At 35.1% G+C, this 12,455-nt stretch overlaps 1 protein-coding gene across 3 annotated transcripts in view; it reads left to right on the forward strand.

The window, feature by feature from the left end:
* The window catches only part of Musk (muscle associated receptor tyrosine kinase), a 144,425-nt gene that overhangs the window by 119,710 nt on the left and 12,260 nt on the right, over positions 1 to 12,455 (forward strand). For 2 of the 3 annotated variants that reach the window (XM_004638087.2, XM_004638088.2), the window contains one exon: positions 6,319 to 6,494. In XM_004638087.2, the coding sequence (XP_004638144.1) occupies positions 6,319 to 6,494 (176 nt within the window). Of the gene's footprint in view, positions 1 to 2; positions 247 to 6,318; positions 6,495 to 7,179; positions 7,204 to 12,455 lie in introns of all 3 variants that reach the window. The other variant, XM_004638086.2, reaches the window with a different exon arrangement.

Consider the following 12,455-nt stretch of genomic DNA (forward strand, 5'->3'; position numbering starts at 1 on the left):
AGGCTACTGCGCCCAGTACAGAGGGGAGGTGTGTGACTCTGTTCTGGCAAAAGATGCGCTTGTGTTTTTCAACACCTCCTACACGGACCCTGAGGAGACCCAAGAGCTGTTGGTTCACACTGCCTGGAGTGAACTGAGGGCTGTGAGCCCCTTCTGCCAGCCGGCTGCAGAGGCTTGGCTGTGCAACCACGTGTTCCAAGAGTGTGGTGGCCCTGGAGCAGCGTCGGCTCCCACCCCCATGTGCAGGTAAGACGTCAAACGCCAGTAAATGGGAAATTTCCATCGTTCTGTCTGGAAAACAAGAAAAGGTTTCCGAAGAATTTCTCTTGAGCAACGGTAAAGGCAAAAGCTGGCTTTCACTGAACAGAGGAATCGTTTGCAAGACAAAATTCCTATCGCATAAATAACTGTAGTGCAAAGACTCTGAACTTCTAGAAAATATCATGAAGGGTTAAATTCTATTATCCTTGTTACTGTTCACATTATCATATCCACGAATATCCTTTCTGTTCATCAAATAAGAAGAGAAATTCTAAATTAACATAATTAGTACACCTAGACAAAAAAGTCTACTTCAAGTTTTTGAGCATCACTTATCAGTGAGTGACAAGTACAGCATTAAATACTGCTTGTTTCACACACCTCTGTTCTCATGGCAGAGTATTATTGAGAAGTCAGTACATTCGATTTTACGTTCTCACTACTGACACACTTCACTTAAGTGGGAGGAATGGCTTATGAATACATGTCTTTTTAAAACTCCCATACTTTTCAAATATTGCAATTTATGTGTTTCATAGAATTACCTCTGCTTTCATTATCTTCATATATAAAAGTAAGCTACAAGAAGCAACCTGGCTTTTGAGCTAAATACAACAAGGTCCTAATACCATTAGTTCTTGACTCTGGATGTGCCAGGTCTTAGCTAAGCTTCTGTTTCTTCATCTGCGCAGCGGAGTTGAAGGGAGGACAAACCCCGTCCCCCATCATGTATATGTTAGAAACTGGATTGACGTCATTCTTCCTAAGTTTTCTTTCAAAGAAAACACATCAGAACTACCCATATGACACTTTTCTATCTCTGATAAAAATCCAAGAGTAATTTAAATTGAAATCATTTGGGTCACACTATCAAGAGAACATATTAAGGTCATTAAAATAGTGTTTTCCTCCTAATTTACTATCGAGCTTGAATGTTTCTTGGCACTGTAAGGGTGCCATGTTCTTTCACCTAAGAAGTTATATCATGAACAGGAATGACAGGAAAATTTCCAGGTATTCAGGCATTGAAGGAATAGAAAAGGAGAAAAAAGAAGCGAAAAAAACTAAAACTATTGCTAAAAAGAGAATGAGGAAAAAAGTGAACAAGTTGAAGTAAAGATTTGTCTTATGGGAATTAAGGAAATACTGCTTGTTTCACACACCTCTGTTTCCATGGCCACATTTTCAGTTTAGATTTTTTTTTCTTAGACTTCTTCATAATTGTACATTGGAGGTACTGACCAAAAATGAAATCCTTTAACTAGAAAATGGAACATATGTAGTATAGAACAAATGTAGCTAGCAGAAGAATGTGACAGTAGATTTTGCCCATCTTGTTCTTAGCACTGCTAGTGTAGTTTGTGGTGATGACTAGAATAGTTAGCATACTTGATCAGTGACCTCTGAGTGAATCATCTCAACACTGTGCACAGATGCTTGAGAGGGGTAATTGTGAGATTAGAAATACATTTCTCTTTTGTGGCAGTCATTGCGGTTTTCTGATTAGGGAGCCCACGTGACTCCACTGCATAAATAGAATACACAAAAATCACAAAGAAGAAAACAAAGATCTTAAGTATACTTGACAATCTTAAGTCTTTTAAATGCTTTTCTGTTTATAGCCTTTGCTTATTTATTTACCAGTTTGTTCATTCATTTCTAATAAAATTTTAAAGCTATGATCACTTAAGTGCTTGCTAATTGTAGGTTTTATAGATTATTTACCCCAATGCAAAATGAACTGTTCTTTTTGCTTTGGCTATTTTTTTTTAATTGTAGACATTTTTGTACGTTTACAAAAATAAAAACCATGAATGTTCATGTACCTGTCACTCAGCTTTAAAAATTATCAATTCATGGTCAATCTCATTTCATCCCTACCCACTTGACCCTTTTCAGTGCCATGCCCAGATTATATATTTTGAAGTGAATCACAAATGTTATGAATATTATTTCATCTATAAACATTTTGAGGATGTGTCACTAAGAGAGGAAGAACTATTTCTTATGCTGCTTTTTGAGATGTCATTTATTAATTTAAATTTTTTGTCTTCAAACCTGTATCTTTGTTTTTAGTATCTTCTTTTATCAATATGCTTTAATAATGTGCCTTAGTCATGTTGTTATTTTTTTCTTATGATTTTTACTTTGGGAAGAGTTAATCTCTTAATCTGTTCTGTAGAGGTAGTCAATTTCATGCTACACATCAAGCTTTTAATCCTTTCTCCTTTGATTGTAAGCAATGCACTTAACACGGCTCTAAGGAATCCTGTCTCAAGCATTCTCCCTACAGGGCTGCTGCATGAGATTTCTAAACAGCTGAGTCAGAGTTGGTTGAAGATCACATGCAAACAAATTCTTCCATCATGAGCTTCATACTTAGCATCAGATTTTTGTAGAACCCTGCTCATGACTCTCCTTTAAGCTTTGTCATTGCATCAGACTAAACTGTCATCCAAAAATGAGCCTTGGGCCAGCAAGATAGCTCAGCAGACTATGCTCCTGTTTAGGCAAACACAGGGACTGGAGTTCAATCCCAGCACGACAAGCCATACCAGCCCCACCCCCCAGGTGCACTGAGCTGGCCACTGAGACTGGACATGGTGGCGCACACTTGTAATCACAGTGCTAGGGAGGCCAAAAACAGGAGGATCATTAGGAGTCTGAGCTGTGTAGTGAGATCCTGTACCAAATATATTTTTAAAAAATGATATCTATTTAATGGTATTTCTAAGTTGCCTCAAATTGCTCAGGTTCAGGCAAATCAGAAATTATGTTTTATTCATGATACCATAGTAATTACCTACTAAGTAAAGGTGAAAATATAAAATTATTAATGGCTTAAGTATTGAGTTTCATTTTCCTTTAATTGCCCAAGTTGTCATATTCTTTAAATGGAAATTGTGGAAGGAAATTTTGTTCACTAGCAAAAATGTTTTAAACAAATATATTTTGGGAATGAGGAATTTCTTTGGTGGTAGGACTCTCAGTGATAAAACTGAACTAGCTCGTCACTACTGAGGGGTGTTTACTTAATATTTATTTACATCCATGTTTCTATACTTTGAATTATTTGTCATTAATGACTTGTCTATTTTGTGCTAGAAATGCTTGGATTTAGCTACAATGTCTTTATAATTTATTTATTTTTACCAGAAAGCTCACAGAATTTCATCTTTTTCAGAATTATTTGATATGCAATTTTTTAAAAAATGTATTTGGTTGTTGCAGTGTTTCATTACGCAGGTCAGACTCATAGCGATCCTTCTGCTTTCAGCATCCCCAGCACTGGGATTACAGGCATGTGCCACTATGCCCACCTGGATTCTGGCTGGCTCAGCCCACCCTGGGGGCAGGGCTGGCATGGCATATAGTGCTAGGAATCTAACTGTGGTCCCTGCACTCGCCTAAGCTTGCCCAATCAGCCGCTTAGTCCACTGAGCTATCTTGCTGACTTGGCATGCAATTATTTTTTAAATGTGAAATTTGAAAATGTGTTTTCAAAACCAACCTGTAAATACCACTTGAAACTTGACTACAATGACTCTAAGCTTGGGATTAACTTCAAAAGAATTGCTATATTTACACTATTCAGTATTCTCATTTGGGAGTATGGTCCTGTGTGTCATTCATTTTAATCCTATTTTAGGCTGTTAGTAAAATTTACTGATTTCCTTCATATGAATATTACTTTTTGTAAATTTATGACTAGGTATGTTTTGCTGTTGTAGCTATGTGATAATACTTCTTACAATATAATTGGCACATGAAGCTAGAATGTTCACAAAATTGTGGAAATATAATTCCTTCCCTCATTCTTTATTTGAATGAAAATATTATTAATTTCCTTAAAGCTTTGAAATTTTAAAATTAAGCTATATAACTTTTGAGCATATTAAACAGATTTTAAATACTGTATTCTTGTATTGTGGCAATTAGTTGACAAAAGTATAATTTATGCAAAATGAATTGTGTTCCATTTAGTCATCAAGTTCGGTTTAATGAAGGCATGTATATGTATGCAGCAGCAAGTGCAATCAAAATACAGAATGCTTCACCACCCAGAGCATGCCCTTGTGCTCTTTCTAATCAACTTCCCATTATCCGCAAAGGTGGCCTGATTTCTTTAACATAGACTACTTTGATTTGTTTCCGAATTTCACAGTGGTAAAATTGTACAATATGCATTGTTTTGTATCTGGATCCTCTTGTTGAGCATGTTTTAAATATTCATCAAGATACTGCATGTGACAGTGGTTTGTTCATTTTTATTGCTACTTTCACTTAATTGGGTGGCAGAGGTAGAAATAGAGTTAGGTGATGGAAGACATAGTGTCAAGCTCCTTGTGACACTGCCTATGAATTTTAAAACCATTCATGTACAATATAAAAATAAAAGTATAGATGTGTCAGGCTACTCAAGGTTTTTCTCTCCCCAGTAAAAATGAAACAGTCAGATGCAGGCAATATATTTGTGAAATTCTTAGATTATTATATTTTTATTTGACTATACACACACACATGTGCTGTACACACACACACATACACACACACACACACACACACACACACACACACACAATCAAGTCTTGGCAATCATAGGTCACTAATCCTCACCAGCAGGTGGGGAAATATTTCCATGTTACTTCCTACTAAGTTATTGGTAAGAGACAGTGAAACTTCTGTGTTTTATTTTACTTGTAGGTCTCAACTGTGTACAGAATTCCACTAGATTTTTGGTTGATAGTCTTATAATTCCCCTGTCAGATATAATATGGTTTATAAATAATAATTGAGCTGTTTTTAATTTCAATCTCCTTTATTAATTAAAATTTATAAAACTTTTCTGGATTTATTTATTTTTGTATTTGATACAAGGTCTCATTATGCAGCTCAGACTTTTAGTGATCCTCCTATTTTCAGCCTCCCCAGCCCTGGGATTACAGGGGCGCACCACCACACCCAGTGTAGGTGGCCAGCTCAGCATGCCTGGCGTAGGGCTGGTGCCAGCTAAGCATGTGGTGTTGGGGATCGAACTTTGGGCCCTGTGCTTGCCTAAGCAGGCACTTAGTTCCCTGAGCTATCTCGCCAACCCAACTTTTCCAGATGTAAAGTTGAATTTTGTTTTTGTATATTAGCAGAAAATACATGTATTGAGTAATCTTTCAGCATTTATATCTTAGATCAGTTTGCACTCATAAGCCAAAATGACAGACCTTTTTAAGATTGAAAATAACTTACTTTTTATAAGAGAAAATTTTTCCTTAGGACTTCAGAATTATTAGAATAGCATAGTTATCTCTCAAATATGCAAAGTCATTTTATCATACTTTTGTTCTTACACTTCTAAGTACTATATAGATAACTATTTTTATTATAGGGGCCAGGGAGATGGCTCAGTGGAATAAGCATTTCCCTGGCAAGTGCAAGGGCCTGAGTTCAATCCCCAGTTCTGCCACAGAAAAGAAAGAAAATCATTTGTATTGTTTTAAATCCTTATAGTAAAATATTTTGTTCCCATTGACATAAGAAAAGATACTGCAAACCTCACATTTTATAGAAGTTTTTTCTCTGATATATAATTGTAAAATTGCATATTTTAAGGACATTGTATTGTGCAAAATCCATATATGTTATGTAAGTATTAGTATTATCAGAATTAAAATATCTAATACATTCTGCTTTTGGGTTTTATTATTCAAAGGTTTAATAGTGAGACATTAAACTTTCCACACTATTTTCTTAAGAATGTTTTTGAGATTCTGACAACTTCTGCTGTTTGCAGCAAAAAAAAAAAAAATGAATCAAAATTAAACTTATTGTGCATAACTTTCAAGTTTGAGCTTTGGAAATTGAGAATTCGATGCTTCATCTTACAGTGTAATATACAGTCTCATACGGCCTCACATTATTTACAGTAGAAATTCTTTTCAAAAATGCTTTTGCAAGCACAGTGTACTCTGACGATATTTTTAAAATACAGATTTTTAAGCTCTGCCACATAGTTGGCTTTAAGTGCCACAATTCACCAAGTTGTGTTCTGTTTCCACTATTTAGAGAGTACTGCTTAGCAGTAAAGGAGTTCTTCTGTGCAAAGGAGTGGCTGGAGATGGAAGAAAAGATCCGCAGAGGACTCTATAGATCTGGGATGCATCTGCTGTCTATGCTAGACTGCAGCAAGCTTCCCAGCATGCACTGGGATCCCATGGCCTGTACCAGACTGCCATATTTAGGTAATAAAGACTTCTACAAGACTGTAAAGTCAAGGGAAATTTACTATTTTGAATAAACTAAGGTGTGGAATGAAAGCTCCTAATATTTTAAGGCTTTCTGGGCATTTTCTAATCTGTTGATTGGTTGATTTATTGATTGTTTTGCTTTCCTTACATACCTAATAGCAGAATCCCAATGCTACTCAAATTGCACACAATAGCATAAATAACTACTTCATTTGTTCTAAAAATTAAAAAAAAAAAAACACTCTTCACTGCTATTTGAATCTACCTTGTTTCATAGAGAATCTTAGGAGAGAGGGCTTGTGACAATTTCTAGACTGTGCATAAAAATAGTTAAGAAATAGCTCATATTTTGTCAGAAGAGTGAAGTAAAGGGTAAAAGTCCTCTCTCTGTAGCCAATGACACAGATTTTTTAAGCATGCAAAAAGAAACCACATGGTTGAAAACGCTGATCTCACAAAACAAAGCTGAACTGCTGCATGTTGCTTTCGTGGGCTTTGTGAGGACCTGGATTCTCATCCCTAACAGCTGGTGTAGTTTCAAAGACTCCGCCTTCACTTGTGAATGCAAAGAATGTTTTCCAGTTGGATATTCAAAAAAGAATTGCATTTCATAGCACTCTCCCACAGAATATATATCTGGATGCTCACTTAAAACAAATTTTTATCCTTTCCCCCTCAGATTATAAAAAAGAAAACCTAACAAGTAAGTAATTTTGTTTGTGTCCTTGAAAGTTTATGTGTATGGAATTGGATGCCTGCATGCGTACTTACATTCACACCTCATGAAGTGCAGGAGAGAACGTGCAGCGCGTGAGTGACTGCGCCGGCCGCACCCAGGCAGAACACACAGGAAGGGGGCTGCAGGCTGTGCTGTGTGCCCCACGAGGCCCTGGAGAACACCGCATTTGGTGGATGGTGCAATTAATGTCTTCCACTTCAAGCTTGCTACCCTGTTTTGTGACTTCACTGAAAGATAAACCAGGTTTAAAATGTCACCTGCTGACTTTAGCATTCGTGATTCTGTAGTATCTAATTACTTGTGGATGAAACAAGTATGTATTTTTTCATTAAACTCAATTTGTGTTTTTTTTTTTAATTTGTGACAAGTCTTTTAAGAGTAGAGATAGTTTGTCCATTTTTGGTTCTCTTTTCTTTTCAGAAGTTTAGTGTTAGGTTTTGTACAAGAATTCCATTTTCATTGTAGAAAAAATTTCTAAGTGGCACAACAAAAAGTTGAAAAGGAAAGCAATTGCAAATAATCCCACTCTATCTGAAAGTTCTGCCCTGATTCTAAAACTAAAAATACTACTAAGATGGGTATGTGACACATGCCTGTAACCCCAGCATTTAGGAGGTTGAGAAAGGAAGATTATAGCAAGTTTGAGGCTAACTTGGCCTCCTTGAACTACATCCTGAGTTCAAGGACAGTCTAAACTAAATAAGGAAAATAAATAAATCAATAAATAATATAAGGAAATCCTGTCACACACACACACATATTTTACAAGAGGAAAAAAATTAATTTGTAGTTGGAATATAATTTTCCTAATATTTTGTCTGCAAAAATGGGTTTCTATTCTTCTTTATAAAGGATATTTAACTATGTGGTTTTTCACACATTAAAATTACATGCAAACCATAAAACTATCACTGCTGGGGTCCCACACAAATTCAATGTATTTGTTCTTTTTCTTTTTCTTTCTTTTTTTTTTTTTTTTTTTTTTCTGTACTAGGGATTGAATTCAGGACCCTGCACTTGCCAAGCAAGTGCTTATTCTGCTGAGCTATCTCCCTGGGCCCTGTATTTGTTCTAATATATTTGGCTGTAGGGATTTTTCTTTTTTTAATTGGCATGTAAAACCATACGTGATTATGGGGTACTATGTGACATTTTGATACATGTACTATTCAAATCAGAGTAATCACTCTCCATTTGTTGTATCATTTCTTTGTGGTGAAAAAAGTTAATACTCTTTCTCCTAGCTTTTAGGGGAAAAAAGTAGTGCTATACTACACATAATATCATTATCTGTCCTCATACTATCCATTGATGAAAAACAAGAGTTTCTTAGGAAAGTTAATTTCCCAGATAACATTTATAAAGTTAAATCAAATGGATTTCAAAGGATCATCACAAAATCTTTAGGAAAGAATTCAAGAAGATTGTTTTGAAAAAAAATCCTAGAAATTAACTTCTATCAAATGGTGCTTAACCTAACAGAAAGCATAAATCCACAGAATAAAATTAGAAAAGTTTTACAATTAACTTTCTTGGATGTTACAGGGATTAATCACAGTCTCTTCCTGTAATGCATATTTCAGGTCTGATTTCTTGATTTTACCAGCTTATTTAAAGAACTAGGATTTAAAGTAGTAAAAGATAGAATGCTACTCTTCTTAATTGAATCATTTAGGGTTATTAAACAAGAATAGTTATGAAAAGCCCTCAAAATCTAGTATTCTGGAAGCACACACAATTCTTAATCCCAGATTAATGGGATTTTTAAACAATATATGTTTTAGCTGGGTGTGGTGGTGCATACCTATAATCTCAGTACTGGGGATGTTGAGGCAGGAGGATTACCGTGAATCTGAGGTTACATAACAAGTTTAATGCCAGCCTGAACTACATAGAGAGATCCTGTCTCAAACAAACAAAAAGGTATGTTTTAATTCTGTCATATTACCAGCCAGAACTTATTTGGATAACTGTGGTCGTTGTCATCATTCATTTTTTCACTCGTTCATCGATTCATGCACTAATAGCAGATTTATTATACTGAAGAAACTGACATTTAATTCTGAATTAGAAACAATGCATATCAATATATGATAACTAATTTCCCAGTCTTTAGAAAACAACATTCTATGAAGACTTTGATACAGGAAGAACATGAGCTCCAAATATCATAAAATGATCATTTCCCCCATACATATGTGGGGAATGTCTGTTCTCCTGGAGTTAGGTGGAATTATTGTGAAGAAATTGCCTTTCGCTCTTCTGGAGGGTCAGTGATGAGCAAAGAAAGTATCCTTGCGAGGCACAGCAACCCATACTCTACAGAAAGGTCTAAAGACCCTAAATCCTTCTTAAAGAGTTTGTTGTGATTGTTTTGTTTCATTTTGCTTTGTTTTGTTTTGTTTCTGAGTGATTTCCAAAAGTTATTAGCAGTTCACCTTGAGGGGTGCTAGAAGAAATTTTAAAAATTATTTATCTCTGTATTATTCTCATTTTCCTTGAAAAAGACAAAAATCTTGAGTATACAGATACAAAAGGGTTGTTCATTTCTATCCCACTTTTTTGGTTAGTTTTGTCAGAGATGGGCATTCCATTGTCATTTAAATATTGTAGGTGTTTGAATTCAGCAGAATCTCCTAATACAGTCCAGTAGTCCATAATAGTAGTGGGTTTTCCATAAGATTGACAATGTCCAGACCCTTTTGTATCTGTATATTCAAAATAGTTAGGATAATTATACAGCTCCATTCTCTTAATTCAATGAATAGAGAGGTTTGTTATAATAGTGTTTGAGACAGGATATCATATCTGCACCTTGTACAATGAATAACTACTAAGACAACAATATGCAATGTATTAATTATTGAAAAAGTGCCAGTAATTGGTTGTGAAACTGCTCATTGATATTTGTTTCTCAATAAAATTATTAAAGAAAAAAGAGAGAGAGACAAAAATTTCAATAGCTTCTATTTCTTTATGGCTTCTTCTGATGAAGTGAAATACCTTTTGGAGAATGCAGTGCCTATATGCTATTTATGTTATTCTTCTGCTAAGCACAACAACCCCCTTCTGTGGGATTTTCTTATACATTAGTACAGAAAAACTCAGCAGTGAGCCAATCTGGCTCATTCTTAGGATGACAATTGTTTTTCTCCTCAATGCTTCCCTGCTTCTTTCTATATTATCTCCATACACATACACAGAGAGTAAGTGAGTTTGTGCCCCCATCCAGGCGAACTGTCCAGTGTATTAGGTACATTATGTCTCTTAGTACTTCTAAAAGCCCTATAAAATTAGATACTACAAATGCCCTCAGTGTTAATATACTTGTCAATGAGAGAAAGCAATATTAAGCAACTTACCCTAATGGATTTAGGATTGAACTAGTGGAAAATTTAAGTCAGAAATAAAATCAACTGAATCAATAAACTCCATAAATGTAGGAGACTATTAATATCATATGATTACTAGATAGATAGCATGAGTTTATAATACTGAAAGAAAAATAAGACCTTTGTCACAGAAAAGGGTGGGCTTAGGTTAATATTTAAAATCCAAATATATGATCTTGGCGCTGTCTTCAGACTGTAAATGCCTATGTGGAAAGCCTAACATTGAACACAGCATGAAGAATGTGTGTTTCTATCTACACTGTAACTATCATTGTCCGTGATAAAAGTCTTTTTCTTTTTTTAGTATTATAAACTCATATTATCTATCTAGTAATCATATGGTATTAATAGTATCCTACATTTATGTGAGTCTATTGATTCAGTTGAGTTGATTTCTGACTTAAATTTTCCACTAGATCAATCCTAATCATGATCATTTCTAATCAGATTTTCTTTGAATTAATATTAAGTTTTGTTTTAGATGTCTGACTGCCATGTTCTGTGAGGCATAGTGACTCATGACACTTTCTTCTCATGTTTCACGAAGTGTTTTACAAATGCAGAGTGTCACTTGACTTATCTGAGTGCTTTTAATTTTAAGTTTCTGACATTAGCCTTGGTACTCTTTCTTTTTCATATTTATAGTTACTTGGAATTCATTTCTTTTCACTGACTTAAAAGTCAATTAGTATTTGACTTTTTTCTGGGTTTAGTCTATCCTGACTAATTTTTCATTCATAGATTTTAATCTATTCATATTTTACATAGCAACTGATGAACTTGATTTTTAGCCCTCCTGCCTTTGCTTCACAATCTCTTCTTTCATCATTAATTATGCTTTCTGGCACAGTTTCGATATACATACAGATCACTTTCCCCATGGAAATTTGTACCCACACACTATATATCTTGATTCGTATTTATTCACCATTTCTCTCCCTCTCTTCTGTCCCTCTTCCCCTTTGTATTTACAGAAGCTGTGCTTCCATCTTAGCTTTCTTTGCTCATTTTTTCCCCTTTTTCCTTCTCCTCTCCTTCTCCCTTTATGCTCTATCCCATTGGAATGTAACCTTCCTATTTTTCAATATTTTTATACATTTTGGCCCTTATTATACTTTCAGCTTCTCACACCAGAAAAACAATAGAATATTTACACATGTGATTCTGATTTATTTCACTTAAGAACATGTTCTTTAGAAGCATCTATTTATCTATAAATGTCTCAAGTTTATCTTTATTTATGGATGAGTAATATTCCATTGTATTTTTAAAAACCTTATGTTTTCTTTATCCATTCATTAGTTGATAGGCATTTAGGCTTTTCCCAGTATTTAGTTATTTCAAACTGTGCTTCTATAGGAGGAGGCAAAGACTTTATCAGAAAAACTCCAATTGCACAGCATACATTACAAAGAATCAACAGCTGGGATCACATCTTATTAAAATGCTTTTTCACAGTAAAAGAAATCACCAATAGAGTAAACGGTGAAGCCACACACTGGGAAAACAAGTTTGACAGCTGTTCCTCAGACAAAAGACTGATGTCTAGAATACATAGAGAACTGGAAAGAATCAAAGTCCCCCAATTTAAAGACCCAATCCAAAAATGAGCACCAGCGATGAATACACACCCCTCAGAGGAGAAAGCACAAACAGCAAATAAATATATTTTAAAAAGTGTTCAATCTCACTGGTCACTCCAGAGATGCAAATTAAAACAACGCTGAGAGTCCCTCTCCCTCCAGAAAGAATGGCTATGATCAAGAATACAATCAATAGCAAATGTTGGTAGGATTGTGGGGGGGAAAGGGGAATTTTTCTCCA

The sequence above is a fragment of the Octodon degus genome, unplaced genomic scaffold (genome assembly GCF_000260255.1).
Source record: "Octodon degus isolate 3935 unplaced genomic scaffold, OctDeg1.0 scaffold00094, whole genome shotgun sequence".
NCBI lineage: Eukaryota > Metazoa > Chordata > Mammalia > Rodentia > Octodontidae > Octodon > Octodon degus.